At 50.4% G+C, this 27,988-nt stretch overlaps 3 protein-coding genes across 4 annotated transcripts in view; 1 reads left to right on the top strand and 2 right to left on the bottom strand.

The window, feature by feature from the left end:
• Positions 1 to 156: 156 nt before the first annotated feature.
• On the bottom strand, positions 157 to 15,892 carry CCHCR1 (coiled-coil alpha-helical rod protein 1). The gene is given in 19 exon segments (XM_064380617.1): positions 157 to 435; positions 657 to 825; positions 950 to 1,101; positions 2,800 to 2,901; positions 2,999 to 3,187; positions 3,280 to 3,416; positions 3,564 to 3,609; positions 3,811 to 3,923; positions 6,832 to 6,938; positions 7,047 to 7,157; positions 8,464 to 8,613; positions 8,851 to 8,961; positions 9,121 to 9,256; positions 9,352 to 9,515; positions 12,933 to 13,236; positions 14,877 to 15,090; positions 15,168 to 15,234; positions 15,508 to 15,606; positions 15,608 to 15,892. Coding segments are annotated over 19 exon segments (2,640 nt in total). The 5' UTR covers positions 15,752 to 15,892; the 3' UTR covers positions 157 to 310.
• Positions 15,893 to 16,763: 871 nt separating this feature from the next.
• On the top strand, positions 16,764 to 22,365 carry TCF19 (transcription factor 19). The gene is made up of 3 exons (XM_012435402.2): positions 16,764 to 17,849; positions 19,317 to 19,878; positions 20,578 to 22,365. The coding sequence occupies exons 1-3, from the start codon at positions 17,612 to 17,614 to the stop codon at positions 20,822 to 20,824; spliced, it is 1,047 nt and encodes a 348-aa protein (XP_012290825.2). The 5' UTR covers positions 16,764 to 17,611; the 3' UTR covers positions 20,825 to 22,365.
• The window catches only part of POU5F1 (POU class 5 homeobox 1), a 26,880-nt gene continuing 21,250 nt past the window's right edge, over positions 22,359 to 27,988 (bottom strand). For both annotated transcript variants that reach the window (XM_064380616.1, XM_012435400.3), the window contains 4 exons: positions 23,882 to 24,002; positions 23,498 to 23,628; positions 23,059 to 23,217; positions 22,359 to 22,873 (listed from right to left, as the gene is read on the bottom strand). In XM_064380616.1, the coding sequence (XP_064236686.1) occupies positions 22,607 to 22,873; positions 23,059 to 23,217; positions 23,498 to 23,628; positions 23,882 to 24,002 (678 nt within the window). In that variant the 3' untranslated portion in view covers positions 22,359 to 22,606. The remainder of the gene's footprint in view (positions 22,874 to 23,058; positions 23,218 to 23,497; positions 23,629 to 23,881; positions 24,003 to 27,988) is intronic.

Below are 27,988 nucleotides of genomic sequence, written 5' to 3'. Positions count from 1 at the left end.
ACAGGAGCTTCCCAAAAAATTTTCAGAGCTGCCTAGAAAAAGGATTTGAAAAGGTGCCACCGAGAGAAAGAGCTACGGTGGGACCACTTCTCACTCCGAGATGGCTGCCGAGAGAATTCCCACAGATTCCCAGAGATAATATTTCCAAACAATGGCTCCTACTGTAGTTATCTTTATTTAGAGCAGAATTCAGACTCAGCTGTATCCCCCAGGGCAGGCCCGCTGGCTGGGGAAGGGATAGTCTGTCCCCACCCACTTCTCCAGGATCCTCCCAGCCACCAGGCTGGCTTTCCCTCCAGTTCTCAGCTGCTTAGCTGCTCTTCTGTGGGTTGGAGCTGGAGCATTTGTCGAGGTTGTGTCCTTGACAAATAGCTTCCTCTTTGGAAATGGCCTCACTCAGGCCCTGCAGGTCATCGAGTAGGACAGAGAGGGACCCTGAGAAGGAAGACAGGGGATGAGCACCAGATGAGGAAACACGGCTGGCACAGGACATAAGGGCTAGGAGGGAGGAGGCCCTTTGGTCCAAGCAGGGCATGGCTAAGAGGCTAAGAGCCTGGAAGGATCACAGAGAACAACACTCATCATGCAAGAGTCTGGAGTGGAGATTCCTGAAGTGTCCCCATTTATCCCTTGTCCCTTTGTGCTTGGGCCAAGACCTTTTATGGACTCCCTGGTGGGCACTGCTGCTGCTACAGGTACAGATGCTGAACACTCTAGAGGCCTGCTGCTAGACACCACAGATTTCTTATCCAGTAGGGAAGGAAGAACTGCCAGTAGTCGCTGCTGCTTGTAATGGGAGAGGAGACCCTCCTGCTGCAAGGTGGCCTGGGAAGGAGAGGGTTAAACACCACCTAGCCCGGGTACAGCCTCCCCCACCATCCTCTTTCCACACCTCTAGCCCAGGAACCAGCCCAGGATGGGCCCTAGTCTCTGCAATCCTGTCTCCTACCAGCATGAGGTTCTTATCCCTCTCTAGCTCCTGCAGGCGCCGGGCCAGTCGCTGCCCCTCCTCCTTCCGGGCCTCCTCCTGCAGACGCCTGAGCTCCTGGCTTCGCTCCTTTTCCTGGGCAGCTTTGCGCTGGATCTGGCGCAAGGAGACCACTGCAGAGAGGCCAGGGCACAGAGGGGGCAGGTGTGGGTCAGCCCACAGGCAGCCAGGCACCAGGAAAATGGGAATGAATGCTGGGTCACCAGCTCTGTGTCTTGGGAAGGCTGTTTTGCTCTGTGGATCTGTCTCTTCTGTACAGTTGGAGGGGTGGGCTGATGCTCCAGGAGCCTGGGAATCCGTGAACCTAAGTACCTTCCTCATCCCTGATCCTTCCTGGAGTTCCTTAGGGGAAATCTGAATATGGACTGGGTAAGATTTTGTGCAATTAGTGTTCATTTCTTAACGTGGGATGATAGCTATATAGGATAATTTACTGGTTTTGGGAGATCCAGCTGAACGACTTATATTTACAGCTTACTTAAAACGTTAAATGATTACACCGGGCACGGTGGCTCACGCCTGTAATCCCAGCCCTTTGGGAGGCTGAGGCAGGCAGATCACAAGGTCAGGAGTCCATGACCAGCATGACCAACATAGTGAAACCCCATCTCTACTAAAAACACAAAAAGTTAGCCAGGCGTGGTGGTGGGTGCCTGTAATCACAACTACTCTGGAGGATGAGGGAGGAGAATCGACTGAACCCAGGAGTTTGCAGTGAGCCAAGATTACGACATTGTACTCCATCCTGGGCGACAGTGCAAGACTCTGTCTCAAAACAAAACAAAGAAAAACATTAAATGATTACAACTTACTTTTTTTTTTTTTTGAGACAGTTTCGCTCTTGTTACCCAGGCTGGAGTGCAATGGCGCGATCTCGGCTCATCGCAACCTCCGCCTCCTGGGTTCAGGCAATTCTCCTGCCTCAGCCTCCTGAGTAGCTGGGATTACAGGCACACACCACCATGCCCAGCTAATTTTTTGTATTTTTAGTAGAGACGAGGTTTCACCATGTTGACCAGGATGGTCTCGATCTCTTGACCTCGTGATCCACCCGCCTTGGCCTCCCAAAGTGCTGGGATTACAGGTGTGAGCCACCACGATTACAACTTACTTTAAGTGATTCAAAAAAATGTATAAATATGTGTGTATATAGGTAAGAGAACAAATGTGGCAAATGTTAACTGCAACAGTTAGAGAAGATATATGAAAATTCATTACACAGTTCTTTTTTTGACACAGGGTTTTCCTCTATTGCCCAGGCTGGAGTGCAGCAGCACAATCTCGGCTCACTGCAGCCTCGACTTCCCAGGTTCACATGATCCTCCCGCATCAGCCTCCCAAGTAAGCTGGGACTACAGATGCCTACCACCATACCTGGCTAATTTTTGTATTTCTTTTTAGAGATGGGGTCTCAGTATGTTGCCCAGGCTGATCTGGAACTCCTGAACTCAAGCAATCCTCCCAACTCGGTCTCCCACAGTGCTGGTCCCAATTCTTTTAACTTGTTCAGGTGTGTGAAATTTTTGCTAGGGTAATTGCTGGTGTTAGACATCTGGAAGGTGGTGTCCTCTGTGAAGGGGTATGACTGGAAGGGGTACAGTGGGGGTCCTGAGCTGGTCATATGCTGTTTCTTAATCTGGTGCTGGCTACATGGGTGTATTTATGATGTGAGAATTCATCTGTGTCATTCCTGGATACCTTCATTACCTCCTATAATGAAGCTTTGAAAAAACGTTGAGGGGGAAATAATAACCTTATGTCTGAACACTTCCTTCTTCCTGGAAAGCCCTATCCACCCTGGCAAGGCTCACCGGCCTTGGTATGCTCCCTCCGAGCCTCGTTCAGCCTCCTCTCTGTGTCTGAGAGTTGCTCCCGAAGCCGAGTTTCCACTTCAGCCACCTTCTCTTGCAGGACTGGGGTGAAGGTGCAGATGGGGTGTATCAGCAAGAGCTTTGATTTGCAGTTCCCATCCCACCCTCCAAGGGAAGCACCCCTTTCCCCTCTGGACACCTTGCCCGTAGAGTTCCTGCTGCTGGGTCAGCTCCTGCCGCAGACTGGCAGCCTCCTTTGTGCTCTCCTGCTGGCCCTGGCGTGCCACATCCAGCTGCAGCCCCAAGCTAGCCAGGGACTCCTGGGTCTGCTGCAGCTCCTGCTCCAGCTGCTGAGCCACCTTGCTCAGCTGCTGGCGCTCTGCCTCCCCTAAAAGGAGTGGGTGCTGGCTCAGGCCTCTCCTGGCACCCTAGATGCCGGATCTTCCTTCATCCTCTCCACCCCCTGGCAACGAGGTGTACCTTGCTCCCGGGCCCGGCCCACCTCCTGCTGGATGAGGCGGGCACTCAGCTGCAGTTCTGCATCCAGTCGGTTCCGTTCTTCACGAAGCTGCTGCAACTCAAGGCTCACGTCTGTGATGGGTGGGGGTAGGGGACAGCTGGGATGGGGAAGAGAAAGAGTCAGGAGAAGTCACCCAGCTGCCTGACCCCTAAGCCCCCATCCCGCCTCAGTCCTCATTGTTTTGGGGGGGTCCCAGCAGCCAATGCCCTAAAGCCCCATCCACCTCAAAGTGCCCAAACTTCACCTCTCCTGGCGCAACTGAGCAACAGCAAGCTTTCGAGCCATCAGGCCTGGGAGGAAAAAGGCAGAGAGAAACAGAGATGAAGTTTGCATGGGAAAAAGTGGGGGACCCGGGAGTAAGGGAAAAAGAGATGAAAGGACTGGTGAAAAGAGGAAGGTGGATGATGTGGGATCAAAGAGCTGGGCCAGGAGGAAGAAAGTCCGAGCTGGTGGGGCAGGAGCAGGATGTGGCTCGCAGTTGCCCTACGCACCCTGAATGGTGTGGACCTTGCGGACAGCATAGCTGAGTCGGTTGCTGAGGCTGGGAAGCCGGGCGGCAGCCTGTTCCACCTTAGCCATGGTGCTCTCGAGCCAGATCTGAGAGCTGGAGAGGGCACAGGTCACTGACCCTCCATGCCTCCCTCATTCCCAAAGGACTTGCTGTGTCTTGTATAGACAATTCCCTCTATCCTGTCCTGTTATACAAGTAAAGAATGCACAGCTTCTGTCAATTTTCTAAAGGGTCTTTGCCCCAAGAATGCATTAAATGACTGTATCTTTTCAAGCAAACTGTTAAGCTTATTTCTCACAACCTGTGTTTTGCACACTATTATGCATCAAAGATCAAAGTCATCCTCTGTGGCAGGGGCTGGGGCTCCCGCTTGTAATCCCAGCACTTTGGGAGGCCAAGGCAGGAGGATCACCTTAAGTCAGGAACTGGAGACCAGCCTGGCCAACATGGTAAAACTCTGTCTCTACTAAAAATACAGAAGTTAGCTAGGTATGGTGGTGTGCACCTGTAATCTCAGCTACTCGGGAGGCTGAAGCACTTGAACCTGGAGGTAGAGGTTGCAGTGAGTCAAGATTGCACCCCTGCACTCAAGCCTATGGAGCAAGACACTGTCTCAAAAAAACAAAACAAAACAAAACAAAACAAAACAAAGTTATCCTCTCCAACAAGCCCAGGGGTGTCGATCCTCTAGCACCAATGATGGGCAGGTCCACGTGCTTTACCAGCTTTTACCAGCTGGCTGTGCCAAAAGCAGGACCAACCTGGCTCACGAAAACTGAGCAGCTTAAACAGACCCTGGGAGGAGGCCAAGGGAGTGTCTAGCGCCCGGCTGGGGTTTCCTCATAGAGTTCAGGTCTGCACCCACAGAAAAACACATGATGATGAAGGCTGGCAGTTGTATTCCCAGCAGCACAGCAAAGATCACTTTGATCTGGAAATTGTTTAAGTAGATGCTTCCAACACCTACCATAGCTCTTATTAAAGCCATTTTCTAATGAAGTCTCCAATTACCTAGAGACAATCTAATAAACCCAGCAACAATCTGAGTTTGGACTGCTTTAAGCCTGGAGGACTTTTGGCAGTGCATCATTACACAGAACCATTTCTGTGATCACCTGGTACCAAAGTCAAACCCTGTCCACAGAACATCTTTCTGTTCTGGAGATAGGAGGCACATGCAACGGATTGAACCTGGCTGGCAGATCATCATAACTAGTCTAATTCCGTGCATGTTTGAAATTTTTCATAATTTTTTAAGCTGAATCAGTTCCCAAGGTACAAATCCAAGAGAAGGAAGTGGTGGGCAAGAATTCATCCTGCATCTTAATTTCGCTAAACCAAAAATTATCTTTATCTAAATTATCTAATCCATCAAGAAGAGCCTCAAAGATAACAATAAACATTTACAAGCCAGACACTGTGCTAAGAATGGCCAGCCTTGGGTATCTCAATGTCTGAGGCTGAGGGGAAGTCATCATCAGCACAAAGAAGCTTTGCTGTTTCCTTAAGAGGTTTTTCTGAAGGTCACAGAACAATTGTTGGTAATGAAACAGCTAGGAAGTTGGTATGAGAGACAAAGGCTGGCAATTGATTTAGAAGGAAACTAACTGGCTTACATTTTAGAGGGAATATCTAGTAACCAAGTAAGTACATAGCTTTAAATAGACTAGGCAGGGCACAGTGGCTCACATCTGTAATTCCAGCACTTTGGGAGCCAGAGGTGGGTGGATCATCTGAGTTCAGGAGTTCAAGACCAGCCTGGTCAACATGGTGGAACCCTGTCTCTACCAAAAATACAAAAAGTAGGCCAGGCGCGGTGGCTCATGCCTGTAATCCTAGCACTTTGGGAGGCCAAGGTGGGCGGACTGCCTGAGCTCAGGAGTTTGAGACCAGCCTGGGCAAGACGGTGAAACCCCATTAAAAAAAAAAAAATTGGCCCGGCACGGTGGCTCACGCCTGTAATCCCAGCACTTTGGAAGGCTGAGGCGGCTGGATCACGAGGTCAAGAGATCGAGACCATCCTGGTCAACATGGTGAAACCCCGTCTCTACTAAAAATACAAAAAATTAGCTAGGCATGGTGGCGCATGCCTGTAATCCCAGCTACTCAGGAGGCTGAGGCAGGAGAATTGCCTTAACCCAGGAGGCGGAGGTTGCGGTGAGCCGAGATCGCGCCATTGCACTCCAGCCTGGGTAACAAGAGCGAAACTCCGTCTCAAAAAAAAAAAAAAAAAAAAAAAAAAATTAGCTGGCCATGGTGGAATATGCCTATAGTCCCAGCTACTCAGGCGGCTGAGGCAGGGAAATTGCTTGAACCCGGGAAGTAGAGGTTGCAGTGAACTGAGATCATGCCACTGCACTCCAGCCTGGGTGACAGAGCAACTCTCCATCTCCAAAAAAAAAAACAAAAGAAAAAAATTAGCTGGGCATGGTGCTGGGCACCTGTAGTCTCAGCTACTTGGAAGGCTGAGGCAGGAGAATCACTTGAACTTGGGAGGTGGAGGTTGCAGTGAGCCGAGATTGCGCCACTGCACTCCAGCCTGCGTGACAGAGCGAGATTCTGTCTCAAAGTAAATAAGTAAATAAATAAATAGACTAAATTCTTCTGCAGTGAAACAGGGAATGCCTGTAAAATTTTAGATAAGGAAAGGAATATGATGAAGTGTCCACACTCTCCATCCTTGAACAATGCTGCAAGTGAAGAGTCTCCCAAGTGCTCTATTTAGCTCAAGCCATTACTAGACTGAACTGCAGGAGGAAGCAAGGCCTCACCTCCAGCCCAACATGCAGCAGGGAATTCATAACAAGCAATCAGGTATGAATGCAGAGGGGGCTGCCCCAGGAAAAGAAACAAACACAGGAACTTTGATAGAGCTAAATGTGCCCAGCCCTATAGCCTCCCTGTAGCCTCCAGTGGCCAGCTTTCCAGCCTCTCTTGTCTGAGGCTCCAGGAAGCTGAAGTGGCAGAAACAGTACTCCATCCACCCCTCCATCCCTGATACCTGCTGACAGCATTGACCACAAGCCTCAGCTGCTCCTCGGCTGAGGCTGTCTGCTGCTGCCACCAGCGCCTGGCCTCCTGAGCACGGCTCAGCTCCAACTGCAAAGCCTGGGAAGGATGCAGCAAAGGACAGGGTCTCTCCCTGAGTCCTGGGTGCAGCCCCAGACAAGGGGATCCCTTGCCCTCCCGGAGTCTCTACTGGGCTCAGACACCAACCTTGGCACCCATCCGCTCCACCTCCGCCTCTGCGGCTTTGTCTTGCAGGGATTGCTGCAGGATGGCTTGCTCCTGGCTCTGGGCTGTCACTTGTTCCTGGAGTGAGGCCACCTGGGAGAGGAGAGGGAGCTGGGTAACGCCTTCTAGAGCTAAAAGCTGAAGGGGCACTGGAAGCAAAGTGGCAGGTGCAGAGATCTCTGCAAGAATGCCATGCAGGGACCAGGCGAGGTGGCTCACGCCTATAATCCCAGCACTTTGGGAGGCCGAGGCAGATGGATCACTTGAGGTTAGGAGTTCAAGAGCAGCCTGGTCAACATGGTGAAACCCCATCTCTACAAAAAATACAAAAATTAGCTGGGTGTGGTGGTACCTGCCTATAGACCCAGCTACTTAGGAGGCTGAGGCAGAAGAATCGCTTGAACCCAGGAGGTGGAGGTTGCAGTTAGCTGAGATTACGCCACTGCACTCTAGCCTGGGTGACAGAGCAAGACTCCTTCTCAAAAGAAAAAAAAAGAAAAAAAGAAAAAGAAAGAATGCCATACAGGAGACCGAAGCTTAGGTTCCTGAGAATGGAATCTGAGCCCAGTGTTCTTTCTATGTTCCACGTTCCATGTGCCCCCTTGAACATGGGACTAGCCCTTGACCCACCCCACAGGACCCACCAACTGACCATGCCACCCTCCTCAGATGCTGTCACCTCCTCAGAGAGGCTGTCCCCAACCATTCTACCTGAGGCTGACCCACCCCACAGTCTCTCCATCATATTATCTTTTGAATCTTTCTTACTACGTTCTTTTTTTTGAGACAGGATCTCACTTTGTCACCCAGGCTAGAGTGCAGTGATGGGATCACAGCTCACTGTGGCCTTGACCTCCCATGCTCAGGTGATCCTCCACCTCAGTCTCCACAGTAGCTGGGACTACAGGCATAAGCCACCATGCCTGGCTAACTTTTTATATTTTTAGTAGAGACAGGATTTCACTTTTCCCAGGCTTGTCTCCAACTCCTGACCTCAAGTGGTCCACCTGCTTCAGTCTCCCAAACTGTTGCCATTACTCAGCTGGGCATGGTGGCTCCACCTGCAATCCCATCACTTTGGGAGGCTGAGGCGGGTGAGTCATCTGAGATCAGAAGTTTGAGACCAGAAGTTTGAGATCAGAAGTGTTGGCATTACAGGCGTGACCACTGCACCGGCTTGAATCTTTGTATATAGCACACATAATTACTCAACGTTACCTGCTTACTTGCATGTTCTGTGTCTCTGCTCTAGAATGCAAGCTCCACATTTCGGTTTTGTTCAGGGCTGTGTGCCCAGCATGTGGTAACCACTCAATAAACACTGGTTGAATGGATGCCACCCTTATGGAAGGAGCAAGGTTCTGGGAGAGAATACAGGGAGAAAAGACAGTGCAGTGACCTGTCCCTTCAGCTGCTTAACAGAGTCGCTGTGTTCCAGCTCCTGGGCCTTTAGCTGCACCATGAGGGCAAACACCTTCTCCCGCCAGCGGTTCAGCAGGGACTGGCACTTCCTGGTAAACTCAGGCTCCAGAGAATCTGAAGGTTGAACCTGAGTGAGAAGGAGCAAGAGGAAAGTGTGGGCTCCTGGGGGAGGAGAGGAGGGAGGTGGTGTCTTTGTTTCTCCTGTCCTGCCTGGGCAACATGAGCTACAGCAAGGAGTTCACAGGAAGAAAGAGATCCAAGCAGGTTCTGGGGCACACCGACCCCTCCCGCCCACAGGGAGGGAGCAGGGGGACAGTAGGTGCAGGATGCGGCAGACGGTGAGGGGCTGGGGGTCAGGCTGTACCTTCCTGGTCAGCTCCTCCTCCTGCAGGGCGAGGATGTGCGTGAGGCTCTGCACCCGCACCTGCAGCAGCTCTGCAGTGGCGTGCAGGCCGTCCCGGTCCTCCTGCAAGTGCTGTGGGCGGAGGGAAGCAGCGCCTCTGTAGGGCGTCCATGCCACCTCAGGTACCACCTTCTCTCCTGGGGGCTATACTCTACACAATACTCCGAGGGCCACGCTTGCCCCCTGACCTGATCCCCAAGTCCCCACACAGATGCACTCCTGCACTCTCACCTGCACAGTTTCCAGAAGCTTCTGTCGCTCTGGTTCCCATGTCTGGCTGTGAACCTCAGGAGGGACTTGTTCCCCAACATATTTTCTTAGATTCTCAACCAGGGTCACCTGAGCCTCCAAGTCGTCCTGGGTCTTGCTAGCGTTGGGGTGGGAATGGAACAGCCACCAGTGGGGCGCCCTGCAGACCCACCACATCACCAACTGCTGGTCCCCTGGTGTCTGCCCACCTACCTCAGTTGCTTCCGAAGCAGCTCAGCCTCCCTCTGAGCCTCGGCCAGCTCCTTGGCTTCCCCTGACCTCTTGGTTTCCAGACTACTCAGAGACTTCTCTAAGCCTTCGGCCTTGCTGGTCAAACTGGAAAGAGCCTCTTGGTGAGCCTGTGTCAAAGAGGACAGCTGTGGAAAGAAGAGGGGGCTCAGCAGGGGCTCGACCCTACTTGGGGGCCTTCCTTGTTCCCTTCACTCCCACTTTCTGTGACCATAGAGAAGGACCCAACCAATCACCCAATTGTGCATAGCAAGTGGAGAGCTGTTGGCTGGGTGCAGTGGCTAATGCCTGTAATCCCAACACTCTGGCAGGCTGAGGTGGGTGGATCACCTGAGGTCAGGAGTTCAAGACCAGCCTGGCCAACATGGTAAAACCCTGTCTCTACCAAAAATACAAAAATTAGCCAGGTGTGGTCGTACACACCTGTAATCCCAGCTACTCGTGAGGCTGAGGCAGGAGAATTGCTCCAACCCAGGAGGCAGAGGTTGCAGAAAGCCAAGATGGCAACACACCATTGCAATTCTAGCCTAGACAACAGTGAGACTCTGTATCAAAAAAAACAAAAAAACAACAAATGGAGAGTTGGTAACTCACTCTCCACAGTTGCCCCACAACCCATCAGCAGTTCTTGTCAGATCTCCCCCAAAACATATCTTCACCTCTCTCTGTCTCCACTGCCACCAAACTAAGGTAAGCTACCTTCATCTCTTGCCTGGGCCACAGCAACCATCTCCTAATGAGTCTTTACAAATCCTTGGTGGCTTATCACAGCATTCAGAACAAAACCCAGGCGCCTCTCCACGTCTGCGGGCTTCGTGACCCGGCCTCTACCTGCCTCCTGAGCTCACCCCTGAAGGCTCTCCCACTGCTCCCCGCTCCAGCCGCAGGGAGTCTGCTGAGAACCACAGTGGCCCCTCCTCGCTCTACAGACCCCAGGCGGTAGCCCCTCCTCAGGATGGCCTCGCTGTGCTCTCTAATTCCCCCCACCACCCTACTCTGCCCCATCAGCTGTTCATGTACTCCCGAGCACTTAGCACTGACCGTGTCTTGCTTATGTGTATGTGTTACCATCTGTTGGGCCATACTGGAAGGAAAAGGAGGAATTTTGTCTTTTGCTCATGGCACCTCAAAGGGTTGTAGGGGTGTCAGAGCCACCAAGAGTCATGGGATGGACTGGGAAGGAGTGCAGAGTAGCCACTCTGCTTCCTAGTCTCCCTCCTCTAGCCCTGTCTCCATATAATAAAGTTAATTTGGGTGACATAAATCACAAAACTTTTAAGAACATTAAATATAAATCTAATCATGTCATTTTCCTGCTTAAAACCTTTCAACAGTTACTTATTACTTAAAAAAAATTTTTTTTTTAATTTTTTTTTTTGTTTGTTTCTGGAGATGGAGTTTCACTTTGTTGCCCAGGCTGGAGTGCAATGGCACAATCTCAGCTCACTGCAAACGCTGCCTCCCAGGTTCAAGCGATTCTCCTGCCTCAGCCTCCCAAGTAGCTGGGATTACAGGCATGAGCCACCACATCTGGCTAATTTTTGTATTTTTAGTAGAGATGAGGTTTCACCATGTTGGCCAGGCTGGTCTCGAACTCTTGACCTCAAGTGATACACCCACTTTCATGCCCAACCCTTATTTCTTTTATAAAATAGACATTGGGTGGGGGGTCTCACTTTGTTGCCCAGGCTAGTCTCAAACTCCTGGGCTCAAGTGATCCTTCTGCCTTGGCCTCCCTAAGTGCTGGGGATTATAGATATGAGCCACTGTGCCCAGCCTGCTTATTACTCTTAAGGGAAAGTATCAAGTTCTGAACTGACCAAGGCCTTGCGCCCTGGGTCCTGTGCTCTACAGTACACTCAGGGCCGTTCATCTCTGTGCTCCAGCCTTCTGGCCTCCTCCTGTTCCCGCCTCTACCTGCTGTCCTGTTGAGTGTTCACCAGCTACCATTGCACCCCACATGCCTCTTCACTGGCCAACTCCTATTCAGCACAAATGGTAGCTTGTTTTTTTAAGTCTTGCTCTGCTGCCCAGGCTAGAGAGTAGTGATCTCACCTCACCTTAACCTCTGCCTCCCGGGTTTAAGCAATTCTCCTGCCTCAGCCTCCCAAGAAGCTGGGGGATTACAGGCACCTGCCACCATACCTGGCTAATTTTTGTATTTTTTGTAGAGACTGGGTATTGTCATGTTGGTTAGACTGGTCTCAAACTCCTGGCCTCAAGTGATCCACCTGCCTCAGCCTCCCAAAGTGCTGGGATTAGAGGCATGAGCCACTGTGCCTGGCCTAACTTCTTCTTATTTCTAAGTTTCTTTCATGAATCTCCTTTGTCCATTTTCTGATTTGACTGCTGGTCTTTCCATTACCAATTTCTATGCACACATTATATATTAGGGATAGTACCCTTTTCTTGTAATCTGAGCTATAAATATAGCTGGGTTTTTTTTTTTTTTTTTTTTTTTTTTTTTTGCCATTCCTAATGTTCATGTTATAAAGTCAATGGGTCAATCTTTTCCTTTATGGCTTCTAGATTTTGGATTTTGACTCACAGGTAGAAAGGCCTTGTATACTACAAAGTTATAAGGAATTCAATTCTCCCTTGTTTTCTCCCAGTTCCTTTATGGTTTATTTATTTTACTTTTTTATTTTATTTATTTTTTTTGAGATGGAGTCTAGCTCTGTCGCCCAGGCTGGAGTGCAGTGGCACGATCTTGGCTGACTACAACCTCCACCTCCCGGGTTTAAGCAATTCTCCTGCCTCAGCCTCCTGAGCAGCTGGGATTACAGGCATGCACCACTACACCCAGCTAATTTTTGTATTTTTAGTAGAGACGGGGTTTCGCCATGTTGGCCAGGCTGGTTTCGAACTCCAGACCTTGTGATCCACCTGCCTCAGCCTCCCAAAATGCTGGAATTACAGGCATGAGCGACCCACGTCCAGCCCTACGGTTTCTTTTCTTGACATGTCGACTGGTTACAGTGGCCTTCCCTGAACCCCAGACTAAGTTAGTGCTCTCTAGTCCTTCTTCTTCAAGACATTCCTCTCAATTGCGATTACTTATGTTTAAATTAAATGTGGACGAGTGTATCCCCCATAAGGCTGTCAGCTCCATCCACGAAGGCAGAACTCAGGCTAATTTGATCACTGAGTCTCAGAGATGGCAGATAAGCACTGCAGACTGAATAATCTCTATCCTAGCCCACCATAGCCTCCTTACCCACCTTCCAGGGCCCTCCAGAATACCCTCAATGAATTGGTACCTGGAGTAAAACTACTTCAGGGAGGCAAACCACTTCCTACTAGAAAGGGAAGGAGGGCTTCAATTGGTGGGAGGCCACCTGAGTCTCGGGGGAAAAGTGGAATCTGAATTAAGATCAAAGCACCCAAGTTCTCCATCTTTCTAGGCCATGTGTGTTTCCTTTCACCAAAGGTCTCATCATTCCACTACTTACTACTCATGGGGGGGTCTTTTCTGCAATACCTGCTTGGAAGCTACTGCCCAGCTCTCCATTATGAATTTGAATCCTTTCCACCTCTGGATTCACCTGCTCTTGGTGCAGCCTCTGAACCTCTTCCAGCTCCCGCTGGCTCCCCTCTTCCAAGTTCTTCCGGACTACCTCAGCCCCAGCCAAAGCTGCACGTAGGCCCTCAGCCTCGGCTCGGCCAGCCTTCTCCGCCCGTGCCAGAGCCTCCAGCTCCATGGCCTGGGCCTCTAGCCTCATCTTCTGCTGCAGCGAGGTCTCTCGCAGGAGCCGGACCTCCTCCTCTAGCCGCCGCAGCTCTTGCAGCTGCCGAGAGATCAGCTCAGCCTGCTGGCTCAGGGCCTGTGACCCCTCCAACTCCCGGCACCTTCAAAGACAGGTTAGTGCAAATGAAACTTGTCTCCAGAGATGGAAGGATAGTTGAAGCATAAACATAGCCAGGAGAAGCAAAAGAGGACCCCTCTGCACTCATGTTGGGAGGTGAAGGGGGTGCTGAAGCTGGGGCATGGGAATGTCTGCACTTACATCATCATCATTCATCAAAGCCCTATTGAGCATGTTAAGTCCAGTGCCTGGACTCACAGGACCTAAAGTCTGGCTGAGATCATGAAACATGATCTCTCTAGAGAGCACTACATACAGGCAGATTCAACATCAAATGTGTATACCATTAGGCTACCACATTCTTTTTGTTTTTTGGTGTTTGTCTTATTTATTTTTTTATTTTTAGGCCACACATTTTAAGTGGAAAAGTTGGACGAACACACAGAGATTTCTGAATTCTGATTTAAGGGCAAGAAGTTTGAGGGAGGAATGGGCATAAAAAGGTCATCAGTTTCCAGTGTCAATATGGTGAGGCCAGGTGCTAGTCAAAGGCATTTATCGAGTGTTAGGTATACTTTATGAGGCATCTGAGAGAACAGTTCATAAATAACATAGTGCCAACCTTTGGAGAATATCATCTACCAATGTCACGTAAAGTTTAATCCAGTTTGGAACATGGCTCCTGAGGCAGCTCTCTCTCTGAGACCCTGGACCACAGGAGATTGTTGTTGTTTTAGAGACAGGGCATCACTCTGTCACCTAGGCTTCAGTGCAGTGGCTGGATTGTAAGTCACTGCCTCTTTGAACTCCTGAGCTCAAGCAGTCCTACCACCTTAGCCTCCGGAGTAGCTGGGACTACAAATGCATGCAACCACAGCCAGCTAATTATTTTCTGTGGAGATGGAGTCTCGCTTTGTTGCCCAGGCTGGTCTTGAACTCCTGGGCTCAAGGGATCCTCCTGCCTTAGCGCCCAAAGTGCTAGGATTATAGGTGTGAGCTGCCATACCTGGCTTTTTCTTTCTTTCTTCTTTTTTTTTTTAAAAAAGTAGCAGGGATCTGTAGTCTAGGGAAATTAAGTGACTTGCCAGATGTCCTCTAGCTGGTAGCCAAACTAGAAACAGAGTCTCTGTCTCCCGACACCCAGTCTAGTATTCCTCCTTCTTTATCATGCTGCTGCTTCTAATGTAATCCTACTCTGGAGCAAAATGGCAGAATGATATCCTAGTACATCTGGGAAAAGGCACATGAAGCAAGAATGAGAATCTTTACAGACAATACGACAGACAGCATGGCCAGCTCCCACAGCATGTCCTCTGTAAAGGCTTTCTTCCATCAGAATCAACCCACACTGCCACAGTGCTGGGTCTCTAGTTCCAGTTTGCACTTCTTCATCTTGCCTCATGCAATGCTTTACAATCAGCTGGTGGTCAACCTATCTCCCCTCTTAGGGTTTTAGGTTCCTTATTAATTATAAATTTAAGTCACGTTTGCCTTATTCACTATCGTTATCCCCATCCCTAGCACCTAGCACATTGCTTTATTATTTATGCACTGTAGGAACTAGTAATTGCTTACATAAAAATGAGTAAGTTATGGAAACATGGGCTAAAACAGGGTAAGATATTCCAGTGAGGAAGGCTCACAGCAAGCAAGCCAGAGAAAATGGCAAGGATGGATCCCTACCTGTCTCTCCGCCCTGGCTCCTGTCTGTCACTGGAAACATCCCATTCCCACATCGTCACTTGAGGTCTTTGGGTGTCTGTCCGCCTCTCTGAGACATCTTGATGGCCTGGGAGTTGGACCAGGGGAATGTCTGCGAGCCAGGTGGGAGACGTTTTTGGTAGAGTTGAAAGGGGCCGAGCTTGAAAGTGGGAGGGGGGAATCAGCCCAGTGGAACCTGAGGAATTACAGAAGCAAAGATGGTCAGTTTCCCAGGCAGAGGCAACCACACTCCCCTTGCCTGGTCCTACTGACCTGAAGGTGGAAACATCTTCACATTATTTGAAGGCTCTAGATTCTGTCTCCAGCCATCTATATTGCCCTGGACAATAGGAGAAACAAGGACACTCCAATTCCATTTTCAGGCCACCTTCCGAAGAGAAATCCCCTACAATAACAAAGTCTTAATCCTTGAATTAAGCCAGGTCCACCCGATGCTCCGCTTTTTTCCTGCTTCCCCAAAGAAGTAGGAGATACCCCAAATTCACTTGCTTGTCTCAACCTGGTTCCTGGAAGAACCCAGGCAACTAACTACAAAGTAGAGAGAATTTACTGAAAGAGAGACCGAGAGGGGGCTCTGAGGCTTTACTCATACTTTCAGGATTCTGGGCAATGCCTTTACCCTCCTCCTTAAGTTTCTATGGTCCCTGCTGCCACTGGCCAAAGGTGAGAAAGGAGGTACACAGTGCAGGGGGTCTTGAGAGCCATCTCCAGAATTCTCTCCATGGCTCAGCAAGGCCTGGGGGAAGTCCATCCAGACACCACCAGGCCATGACTCTTGGGTCCTTCCCTATTAAAGCCCTGGCCCAAGGCCTGGCCCCAGTTGAATGTGGCCACATGCAGGGTTAGACGCCTCCCCAGGACCTTGGGAATCCACGCAGCCTAGATCCCTAGGCAGAAAAGCCAGCTTCCTGACATCTCATCCAAATCCTTCCTGGAGCTGTCCTCTCAGCTTCTCTCTGCTATCCTTTCAGCTTCCATGCCTGCCGCCCACGCCTCTTTCTAGCGTCCTAACACACGGCGGGCACTTTAAGATCTTCCTCCCACCCTCCCACCCTCCCACCTTCATTCATCTATTTGTTATCCGAATGTGGGATTCCTACTCCCGTCCCTTTTTACATCCTAATCTACTTTTTTCTGAAGGAATTATTCTGGTCCTCACTCTCACCCCCATCTCTCAATAGCCTGCTGTCGTCCCCTCCACGCTAGCCGGCTCTGTTCTCCCCTCAACGCTCCCTCAGATACCCGAGGCTTCACCCTGTTGGCCCCTGAGCTCTAAGGCTGTTCTGATCTCCTCATCTGTCCCTTCACCGGGCCCCTGTGCCCCTTTCCCCTTTGGACCCCTTACACCCTCCAGCACCCTCTCTCAGCCCCTTCCCGCCCCCAACAAACTCTTACCGAACGTCCCTTACCCACCGCGAGAGCACCCTACTGCGCTTTGGCCACACCCCCTCCGCCTCGCTCCTGGCCCCGCCTCTGTCCCTACCGCGCCTGCGCAAGTCGGGCGCTCTGAAGCCCCCATTTCACTCAGAGGACAGGAAAGGTGCACGCAGGCGCAATGGCGTCTAAAGCGGGGCTCAAAGCGTCGGAGAATCTCCGCGCCCAGGCGGCTCCTCCCCACTGCGGGAACCCGGGAAAACTTGTGAACTAATCAGAAAAAGCGGAAGGCGGGCGAGCTTGGGGCACCGTCCAATGGCACGGAAGAGAACAAATGATCTGGCCAATCAGGAAGGGCACAGGGGCTGGCTCGCTCGGCGCGAAGTTCGGGCCCGGGAATTCCGAAGGAGGGGTAGGCTGCCTGCGCCCCGAGGCCGCGCCCCTCCAGGCCCCGGCTTCTTGGCTGTCAAACAGCTGCGGAAGTGTTGGCTCCCGCGGAGGAGCCCAAGGGGTCCCGGGACCGCCGCACAGGCTGGCACTGCTTGGAAGAGGAGGCCACTCGGAGACTGCACCGTACGGGTAGATCCGAAACGCGGCTGAGGCCGAGGGAAAAGGCCGGGTATGCCTTGCATGATCGCGGGAGCGCCTTCCTTTTTTAATCCCACCTAGAGAAGCCGGGAAGCAGGGGTTCAGGTCCAATTTGTTGGAGAACTTAAGGACTTGTTTGCAGTTCCTTTGAGGGGATGACAGTGGATTCATTGCCCTCGGGGGTTCAAACTAGTTATGAGTGAGGGATTGGCCAGAAGATCGGGGCGCAGGCCAGCAGGAGTGCTCTGTTAGGATAAGCAAGTTTGATAGGAAGAAGCTGCTCTTCTCCAAATTACACAGAGGTGATGTGTTCGTATTGCACGTAGACTGTTTGTATAACAGGACCTCCCCGCCCCGCCACCCTGACACACAAAGGAGCTGCCTAAAATATCCTAGCCTTGCAGATTGGAGGTTCTCCAAATATTTTGCGACCTGAGGATCCAGCTCAAGTGAGGTGCCATAGGACGTGTTCCTGAGTTTGCATTGTATGGAGACCTTCCTGGAATCTTTCAGTTGCAAGTCAGCTTCACAACAAATTTTGCATTGAGTCCTAGGCTGCTTGCAGTCTGAATTTAGACTACTTAGGTAGTGTGCTCAAAGTTGAAACTGCACACAGCACAACTCAAGTTTGCATCAGACTGGGAAGCGAACTTAAGCCAGTGGTGCGTGGCCCAGAAGTGAGAAAGGCAATGGATGCCTGAAGTGGAAGAGGTGGTGCAGAGGGGGCACCGCCCATGTTGCCCTGCTTCCAACTGCTGCGCATAGGGGGCGGCAGAGGCGGAGATCTCTACACCTTTCACCCCCCGGCCGGGGCTGGCTGCACCTACCGCTTGGGCCACAGGGCCGACCTGTGTGATGTGGCTCTGCGGCCCCAGCAGGAGCCTGGCCTCATCTCTGGGATCCACGCCGAACTGCATGCCGAGCCCCGGGGTGATGACTGGAGGGTCAGCCTGGAAGACCACAGCAGCCAAGGTGAGCAGTAAGCAGGGCAGCTTTGCCCCTGGGTTGTTGAAGTTCCAGGCTGGAATGAGGAAGGGTCTCCACAAGACCCTGCTGCCTGCCTCCCATACTCCCATCAGATTGGATGGATTGTCATGGTCCAGACCTTCATCTTCCCACCATAAGTGTGCACAGTCTGCTGTTAAAATAAAGTCACTGGGGGTGGGGGGTGGGGGAAGAAGTGTGCACAGTCAGAAGCTCTCTGAAAGACTGACCCTTGTTGGTTCCGTTTAGCTCATACAAGACCTGGGGTATCATCAGAAAGGTGTCACAGCGGGGATGTTCTGGGGCCACTAGAGGCCAAGTTTAGACTTGATTCAGTTTCCAGCTTTGCTGAGGCACTCTGTTCCTGGATTAGGGCAGTTCTATGTTGAATAATGTTTTTAATAATCTGGGCTTGTGTCTTTCTCCCTGACTTGAGGCAGTTAACCTCAGAAAGCCTAGATTCACATTTGAGTTCTGCCACTGGCCCCTGCCAAAACCTCTTCCTCTTGGAGGTCTGCTTTAGGAGTGTTGTGGGTATTAGTAGCCAACATTCATCTAGTGCTTACTGTTATGAGCCAGGCAGTATTTTAAGTGTTTTCAATGTAAGGGGCACTAATATTATCCTCATTTACAGTAAAGGAAAATGAGGCACAAAGAGGTTAAGAAACTTGTCCAGGGCTGGGCATGGGGGCTCATACCTGTAATCCAGCACTTTGAGAGGCCAAGGTGGGTGAATCACTTGAGCTCAGGAGTTCGATACCATCCTGGGAAACATGGTGAAACTCTGTCTACCAAAAAATTCATTAACTAATTAATTAAAAAAACTAAAGGCTTGCTCAGGGTCACATAGCTTATAAGTGGTAGAGCTAAGATCTGAACAAGTTGGAGCTGGGGGAGAGTCAGCATGTTTGAAAATTGGACCTTAGGGACCAGGCGCAGTGGCTCACACCTGTAATCCCAGCACTTTGGGAGGCCGAGGCAGGCGGATCACCTAAGGTCAGGAGTTTGAGACCAACATGGAGAAACCCCACCTCTACTAAAAATATAAAAGTAGCCGGGCATGGTGGCGCATGCCTGTGATCCCAGCTACTCAGGAGGCTGAGGCTGGAGAATTGCTTGAATTTGGGAGGTAGAGGTTGCGGTGAGCTGAGGTTGCCTGGGCAACAGAGCAAGACTTCGTCTCAAAAAAAAAAAAGGAAGAAAATTGGACCTTAGGAGAGTGAGGACAGGGATCCTTTGTAGGAAAGCACAAGAAATACAGGCTTTTTCCCAGCTGACGAGGAGCATACTGCCTGGTACCTGCCACCTGCTAAGGGGCTTAGGATGTGAGGGAGAACCTGATGACAGTTTCAGGTTCTTCCCCAGAAATCAGACAAGAGCCAGATTTCTCCACGCCTGACTCTGGTTATTTCTGTTTTTGTCCTCCGTATTTGTCTGGTGCCCCACCATCAACAGGGACTTTGGTAAATAATGTCCGAATTCCAAGAGGTCACAGACTGGAATTGAGTGATGGAGACCTCCTGACCTTTGGCCCTGAAGGGCCCCCAGGGACCAGCCCCTCGGAATTCTACTTCATGTTCCAACAAGTACGAGTCAAACCTCAGGACTTTGCTGCCATTACCATCCCACGGTCTAGGGCAGAAGCCCAGGCTGGGGCTGGGGCTGGCTTCCGCCCTATGCTGCCCTCCCTCGGGGCTCCACAGCGGCCTCTTAGCACCTTCTCCTCTACCCCCAAGGCCACACTCATCCTGAACTCCATTGGCAGCCTTAGCAAGCTCCGGCCCCAGCCCCTCACCTTCTCCCCTAGTGGGGGCAGACCAAAGAGCTTACCTGTTCCCACCCCACCTGGGGAAGTGGGTATCACCCCTTCTGCTCCACCCCCACGCAATCGGAGGAAATCTGCTCACCAAGTGTTAGCAGAACTGGATGAGAGTGAGCCTTCTGAGAGCCCACCACCAGTCCTTATGGAGCCCAGGAAGAAACTCCGTGTAGACAAAGCCCCTCTGACTCCCACTGGGTAAGTGGAGACCTCACTTGGCCCTCTCAGTATTTTACTGCCTTTTGATTCCTTGTATCCCTAGGCCGGGAGGTGGAATAGATGGAGTGGCAAGACCTGGGTTAGCTCTGATAAGAAAAATATGGCCAGGCGCGGTGGCTCACGCCTATAATCCTAGCACTTTGGGAGGCCGAGACGGGTGGATCACGAGGTCAAGAGAGCGAGACCATCCTGGTCAACATGGTGAAACCCCGTCTCTACTAAAAATACAAAAATTAGCTGGGCATGGTGGCACACGCCTGTAGTCCCAGCTACTCGGGAGGCTGAGGCAGGAGAATTGCTTGAACCCAGGAGACGGAGGTTGTGGTGAGCCGAGATTGCGCCATTGCACTCCAGCCTGGGTAACAAGAGTGAAACTCCATCTCAAAAAAGAAAAGAAAAATATGTGCAGGAGAAAATGAGAGGTGGGGTAGGGACAGTGGTTATAACAGCTGGAGTGGGCACATCCTACTTTTTATTCATCTAGTTTTAACCCCATTCTTCTAGTGCCTAAGGATGGGGAACTTCCTATGTGTTTTTAAAGACAGGCTCTGGGCTAACCTTAGTCCTCAGACCACTGTGCCTCTGTGGACTCACCCTATGACCAGCCATAGGGTGGCAAAGTCTAGGTCGTCTCCTACAGTTTTCCAGTGACTCTTGTATTTGTGTTACTTCCCTCAGAAATCGACGTGGGCATCCTCGTCCTCGGAAGTACCCAGCGAGCACCCCCATGGCTCCCCCTGCAGTTGGGGGTGGGGAGCCCTGTGCAGCTCCTTGTTGCTGCCTGCCCCAGGAAGAGACAGTGGCCTGGGTTCAGTGTGATGGCTGTGACCTCTGGTTCCATGTGGCCTGTGTTGGCTGCAGCATCCAGGCTGCCAGGGAGGCTGACTTCCGGTGCCCAGGGTGCCGTGCTGGCATCCAGACCTAAGGTCAACCATGAAGGCACCCTTGGACACAGCTGCCCATCAGTAGACACAACAGTGAGCAAATGGGTCTGATAAGTGCTCCCTTCCCTTCCCAGGAGGGAATGACTACAGGGAAGAAGGGTGGATTGATGTGGACTCATTCAGGGCCTGGAACGGAGCCTGGTGGCCAAGGTGACAGAAGAAATGGTTTCCTGCCAAAGATATTGCCACCCCCAGGAAATTGTCAGTGAGCTGGAAGTTCCCACTGTTACAAACTACAAGACCATGTTGCCATGGACACCAAAATATCTGTAGTCAGAGCACTGATCAGTTGCAAAAGCCATGCCTGTAACTGATGGAAAACTAAGGGAGTTTAAAAAAAAATTCTCTTTCCTGCTGTAAGAGGGAGTTCTTAAGGTTCTTGGTGGCATCACCTAAGGCATTCTGGGAAAACCTAGGGCCTTGCCCCAAAAAACTTCCCTACTCTGTGGCTAGTCCTGCCACTGACTAAATCGTAAGGACTGGGCTTTTCAGAGCTTTGCTTTTATTTCCAAGTCAAGGACAAGCAGCTTCATTCACTCCTGGGTATTTACTCTTCTTGTGGGTCTGTGGTATTCCTTGCTTTCCAGTGAGAATGCACTTGGCAAGGTCTAGAGAACTAATTCAGAATCTTAGGGGAAGGGGAGTAGAGATGAACAAATACAAACCTGCTTACTGGCAAGGTACAAATATATGGGTTGAGCTGGAGGTAGGAATACAGGTAATTTTCTAGTTTAAGGGAAAACAGATCTACTGCCATTTAAATAAGGTAGCCGGGATTTGGTCAAGTTCACAAAGATAGCAGTTTTACAGGCTTCACCCATACCATCAGGGCAAGAGAAAGCCTGGTAAACCAGCTATAGCAGTTTACCAGCATGATGGTTGTGACACAGCTCCACTCCATGGGTGGACATAGCAGAGGGCAAGTGGGCTGGCCTGGTCCAGTGTGAATCCAACTGCTTACCCTACATGTGGTACATATGATTTTCCTTTGTGAGCCTTACACCAAACCAAGCTATTGTCAAAGCATCATTTGTACAGAAATAAAGCCTTATGTTTTTGGTGAGTCACTTATGGGCAGGGCATGCAAAAACCTTAAGTGGAAACCAGATAGACCCTGGTATCAAGAGAGCACAAAATATTAATAGAAGTTTCCAGTTGGGGTGATTTAGGTACAACAGAAATAAGACTTGATTATAAGTATAAAGCCATTTAAGAATTCCAGAGTAGAGTGGGAAAAGCAAAAAGCCAGCTCTGAGCCAGTAACAGCTACATGGTGACTGAGTATGGGCAAAAGTGTGGTGCCCAGATCCCATGTCACAGGCTTCCGGGAACTAGCTATAAAGGGGTCCTGTACAGATAAACTTGGCTGCAATCCCGGCTCTTCCTCTGACATTGTGTGACCTCAAGGAGTTTAAATGGCACCTTGGTTTCAGAGTCACTTGGGTATGAGCATTGGATATTCCCATCCCCACCTCAGTGACTAAAGGAGGCCAAACCAAGATAAATGTGTCTATCTACTGTGTTCCAGGCTTCTTTATTTAAGAAAAAAGTGATACATGTGGGGATTAAAATCAAGAGCATCATTGAACTTCACCTTCCCTCTAACCAGTTGCCCCAAACTCCCCTGCCCTCACCCTTTGTGTTCCCAATCCCTTCCTTAGTGAATAAAGAACTTAATCCTAAAAGCCCTGGCACAAACTCCACGTTCTCTTTCCCTAGCTTCTCCTCTCTCCCTGTCCCCCATTCCTAGAAGGACAGGCACCTCAGTTGGAATGCATGGGAGAGCCCAGAGTGGGGACAGAGACAGGAGGGAAGGCTTCCGCCTCAGGGAAAGGGACCGAGGAGTACAGTGCAGTGAAATGAGGGCTCCCATAGCCTGGGGTACCAAAATGGGGCCCTGGGGCCAGAGGAAAAGACACTGGTCCCCCTGAGAAAGGAGACCCAGCAGCCTCAAAATCCTCACGTTGTACATAGTCACTGCTTGATCGCTTGCCCTTCTGGCGCCGGTTACAGAACCACACACGGACCACCTGCGAGTGGACGACACAGAGGAGAGTGACATTAGACAATGAGCAGAGAGACAGGCCTGACCCTACTGGGTCATTCTGCCCAAAGCCAACAGCCCTAGAGTGGTTGGAAGAGGAGCCAGAGCTAGGAAAAGCAGAGGTGGTGACAGAGGAAAGAGATGGAGCCCGTGGAGAGGCTTGTCACTCACATCCTTCTCAAGCCCAAGCTGCTGGGCGATGTGGCTGATCTGCTGAAGTGTGGGTTTCGGGCACTGCAGGAACAAATTCTCCAGGTTGCCTCTCACTCGGTTCTCGATACTGGTTCGCTTTCTCTTTCGGGCCTGCACGAGGGTTTCTGCTTTGCATATCTGTACAGGTGGGAAGGGGGCACAAGGGCAAGCTTTGGACTTGCTGAGTAACAGCATCACCGGGGTCTGTGACTAGATGTGTCGGCAGAGCTAGGTGGTGTGTAAAGGCAGGATCCTGGAAAGTTTGACTCTGGACCTTCTCTGAGCAGAAGGGAGGCATTTTACTCCATCCCACTGAGAACTACTGCACCAAAGAGGGAGAGCCACGAGCCAGGAATGGAAGCAATGGAAACTGGGCCGAGAAAGGGAAGGTCCTCATGTATCCCCCTCCCACCCTTACCTCCTGAAGATTTTCATTGTTGTCAGCTTCCTCCACCCACTTCTGCAGTAAAGGCCGCAGCTTACACATGTTCTTGAAGCTAAGCTGCAGAGCCTCAAAGCGGCAGATGGTCGTTTGACTGAACACCTTTCCTGGGGAAGGCAAGTCAAAAGAGAAGGAAAGTGAGGGAACACGCAGGGCCCTTGTTGACTCCAAGATCCAGCCTTCCCACCTCTTCCTGGAGGAAGCTCAAAGCCCAAGCATCTCCCTCTCCCCTTCTCTTCATGGGTGATGGTAGAGTCTGCCCCTTCTCCTCCCCGACTCCCTTGATGGGGAGGAAAGGCCTAGGGTCAGGAATGTTCCTTAGAGGGGAGATGTGGTCAGAACATGCTGAGTGGAACCCACCAAACAGAACCCCCAGGGTGAGCCCCACATCGGCCTGTGTATATCCCAGGGTGATCCTCTTCTGCTTCAGGAGCTTGGCAAATTGCTCGAGTTCTTTCTGCAGAGCTTTGATGTCTTGGGACTGGATTTTAAAAGACAGAAGACATGTCAGAACATAAAGGCACCAGTTATCAATCCCCCTTTCATTTGGGATTCAAGAACGTGCCTGTGGTCCCAAGGAATGCTCTGCAGGAGTGCCTCTGCCTCCCAAGCTGCCCACCTGACTTCTAGAAATAACCCATCCACAAATGTCATTCACCCATCACTCCCTGTTCATTGACTCATGCCTGTAACAAGGGACTGTTCGTCCCCCAGAAACTGGCACACCTAGGGGATGCAGAGCACTGTGAAAGGATGGAAACACCAGTCAGGTTATGAAGGTTAGAGGCTCCCACCTGACTGGCCGGGCACGGTGGCTCAAGCCTATAATCCCAGCACTTTGGGAGGCCGAGGTGGGTAGATCACGAGGTCAAGAGATCAATACCATCCTGGTCAACAAAGTGAAAGCCCGTCTCTACTAAAAATACAAAAATTAGCTGGGCATGGTGGCACACGCCTGTAGTCCCAGCTACTCGGGAGGCTGAGGCAGGAGAATTGCTTGAACCCAGGAGGTGGAGGTTGCGGTGAGCCGAGATCGCGCCATTGCACTCCAGCCTGGGTAACAAGAGCAAAACTCTGTCTCAAAAAAAAAAAAAAGAGCATCATGTCTCTGAAGCTAAATTCAATTTACTCTCCGCAGCTTGCTTTGGGGGTCCCACACACTGTGACATGGCATGCATATGCCCAAACAGCAAAAAAGGAACAGGTGTCAGCAGAATGAATAAAATGCTTTGTGTGTACTTAATGCTTATTTAAAAAATTGATTATCCCTCATTTTTACTGTATCTTTTTCACTATAGAGGCATCCTCATTGATTTTTGAATTCAACAGATTTATCGAGCACCTTCTATAAGCCAGCGGCTATACACAGTGGACAAAGAGCCCTGACATCCAGCATGACAGAGTGCTATTTGGCACTTGTTCTTCAAGTCACCCACTTGGATCTCTTCCAAGTGCATTTTCCTTTTCTTTCCTGCTCTAAAGCTTTTTAATAATAAACTTCCACTCTTTCCCTAAGCAGCCTGAAGTAATCTGTGAAAATGGTTCGCTCTTCACTTGACACAGAGAACCCCACGAAATCATGCAAATCAAGAGGTTCCAATCATCGTGTTAACTGCCCAGGCCATCAAGGGTGTGCATATATGAAGCCATGGAGTATCTGAAAGATGTCACTTTACACAAACAGTACGTAGCACTCCAACGTTACAGTGGTGGCAGGTGTGCCCAGGCCAAGCCGTAGGGCTGGACACAAGGTCGGTGGTCCAGAAAGGAGTGCTGAAATTTTGCTGCACGTGCTTAAAAATGCAGAGAGTAAGGCCGGGCGCGGTGGCTCAAGCCTGTAATCCCAGCACTTTGGGAGGCCGAGGCGGGTGGATCACAAGGTCAAGAGATCGAGACCATCCTGGTCAACATGGTGAAACCCCGTCTCTACTAATACAAAAAAAATTAGATGGGCATGGTGGCGCGTGCCTGTAATCCCAGCTACTCAGGAGGCTGAGGCAGGAGAATTGCCTGAACCCAGGAGGCGGAGGTTGCGGTGAGCCGAGATCGCGCCATTGCACTCCAGCCTGGGTAACGAGTGAAACTCCGTCTCAAAAAAAAAAAAAAAAAAAAAAAAAAATGCAGAGAGTAATGCCGAACTTAAGGGTTTAGATGTAGATTCTCTGGTCATTGAGCATATCCAAGGGAACGATGGGCCGCTGGACCTACAGACCTACAGAGCTCATGGTCGGATTAACCCATACATGAGCTCTCCCTGCCACATTGAGATGACCCTTCCTGAAGAGGAACAGATTGTTCCTAAACCAGAAGAGGAGGTTGCCCTGAAGAAACAAAAACTCATGGCACGGAGTAAATTCAGCATTAAAATAAATGCAATTAAAAGGAAAATATAATAATAATAAACTTCCACTCCTGCTCTGAAAAATAAAAAAGTGGCCAGACACAATGGCTCATATCTGTAATCCTAGCGCTTTGGAAGGCCCAAGCAGGCAGATTGCTTGAGCCCAGGAATTTGAGACCAGCCTGGGTAACATAGTGAGACCCGTGCTGCCTCCTCCCTCTGCGCTATGGAAAAAGGTAAAGCAGGCAGGGTGTGGTGGCTCATGCCTGTAATCCCTGCACTTTTGGAGGCTGAGGTGGGTAAATCACTTGAGGTCAGGAGTTCAAGACCAGCCAGGCCAACATGGCAAAGCCCTGTCTCTACTAAAAACAAAAAAATTAGCCAGGCATCATGGCACAGGCCTGTAATCCCAGCTCCTTGGGTGTCTGAGGCAGGAGAATTGCTTGAACCCAGGAGGTGGAGGTTGCAGTGAGCCGAGATCATGCCACTGCACTCCAGCCTGAGGGACAGAGTGACACTTCATCTCAAAAAAAAAGTAAAGCAGTCTCCAGGAATGGAGTAAAGGAGGTAAGGAGATTATGTAGGAGGGAGGGTGACAATTTTAAAGACAGAAAAGGTGATTACTTAAGCAAAAGACAACAGTCTAGTGGCAAGGCCCTGAAGTGGGCCTGCAAGAGCCCAAAGCTGGTCTTGTGGCTGGGCAGATCCTGTTGCGGACCTAGTGACTTTGGTTTAGTCCGAGTGAAATGATCTCTCACCCTTTTTTTTTTTTTTTTGAGACAATCTCTTTCTGTCACCCAGGCTGGAGTCCAGTGGCTCGATCTCAGCTCACTGCAATCTCCAACTCCTGGGTTTAAGCTATTCTGCCTCAGCTGCCCAAGCTGGGACTACAAGCACCTGCCGTCATGCCCGGCTAATTTTTGTATTTTTAGTAGAAATGGGGTTTCACCATGTTGGCCAGGCTGGTCTTGAACTCCTGACCTCAAGTGATCTGTCCACCTCAAGTACTGATCCCAGTACTTTGGGAGGCCAAGGCAGGTGGATCACAAGGTCAGGAGTTTGAGACCAGCTTTAGCCTAGTCAATATGGTGAAACCCTGTCTCTACTAAAAATACAAAAAATTAGCTGGGCATGGTTATGGATGCCTGTAGTCCCAGCTACTCGAGAAGCTGAGGCAGGAAAATCACTTGAACCCAGGAGGCGGAGGTTGCAGTGAGCCGAAATCACATCACTGCACTCCAGCCTGGCAACAAAGCGAGACTCAGTCCCATAAATAAATAAATAAATAAATAAATAAATAAATAAATAAATAAATAAATAACACTGACTCTGACACATTGACCACAGACAGTAGGAAGCAGTATAATTCAAGAAGCTACTGCAGTAATCCCAGCAGAGATGATGGGGGCATGGGGTTAGGTTGTGATTGATTCAGGATGTTTCTTAAGGATAGGGCGTAGGACATGAAAGAAACTGAGGATGACTGGGCTTGGCCTTGAGCAACTGGGAGATTGGGGTGGAGCGGTTGAGGGAGCCATCACCGGAGACAGAAAATGAGGTAGTCATCTGGTGTCTAAATGGCATTTAAGCCTTGAGGGTGGGTGACAGGAAGTAGAAAGGTAGATAGAGCAGAGGTTGAAGGACTGAGCCCTGGGGCACGCCAATGAGGCTGCTGGGGGACAGATGAGCACAGCTAGTAAGAAAAAAAACAATGTCTTTGTGTAGTCCTGAGGCCTCAAGGAAGGGTTTCAATGGTGCTCAATCATATCAATTTCAAATAGGCTGATTTTCATTCCCAATTTCTGCTCAGCCAGTAACTCAAACCTGCCCTCTGCTACCTTGGATTTTCCAAATTATGTTCTGGGGATTTGGAATAACGTAAACACCGGTCCAAATCCTTGTTTCACCATTTAGCAGTTAAGACCCGTTAAATAGGATAATAATACCTCCCCCTAGGAGATTTTGTGCTGGTTAATGAGATAATGATGTATAAACGGAGCACACAGCCAGGCACTTAGTTAGTGGACTACAATTGGCAGCCATTATCATTCAAGGCCCAGCAGTGACCTCCTGCGAAGAGGTTGGGGCTTCTCGGTCACTCCTGAAAACAGTCACACCTTTCTGTG

This window comes from Aotus nancymaae, unplaced genomic scaffold (assembly GCF_030222135.1).
Source record: "Aotus nancymaae isolate 86718 unplaced genomic scaffold, 86718_ANA_hifiasm-v0.15.2.pri h1tg000027l, whole genome shotgun sequence".
Lineage (NCBI taxonomy): Eukaryota > Metazoa > Chordata > Mammalia > Primates > Aotidae > Aotus > Aotus nancymaae.
This window is presented reverse-complemented; position numbering and strand designations above follow the sequence as displayed.

What these genes read in the sequence shown, in the direction of transcription:
- TCF19 (XM_012435402.2), top strand. Translation starts at nt 17,612, where the DNA reads ATGTTGCCCTGCTTCCAACTGCTGCGCATAGGGGGCGGCAGAGGCGGA. An exon ending in GGAAGACCACAGCAGCCAAG is followed by an intron (nt 17,850 to 19,316) that starts GTGAGCAGTAAG and finishes CACCATCAACAG; the next exon opens with GGACTTTGGTAAATAATGTC. An exon ending in GCCCCTCTGACTCCCACTGG is followed by an intron (nt 19,879 to 20,577) that starts GTAAGTGGAGAC and finishes TACTTCCCTCAG; the next exon opens with AAATCGACGTGGGCATCCTC.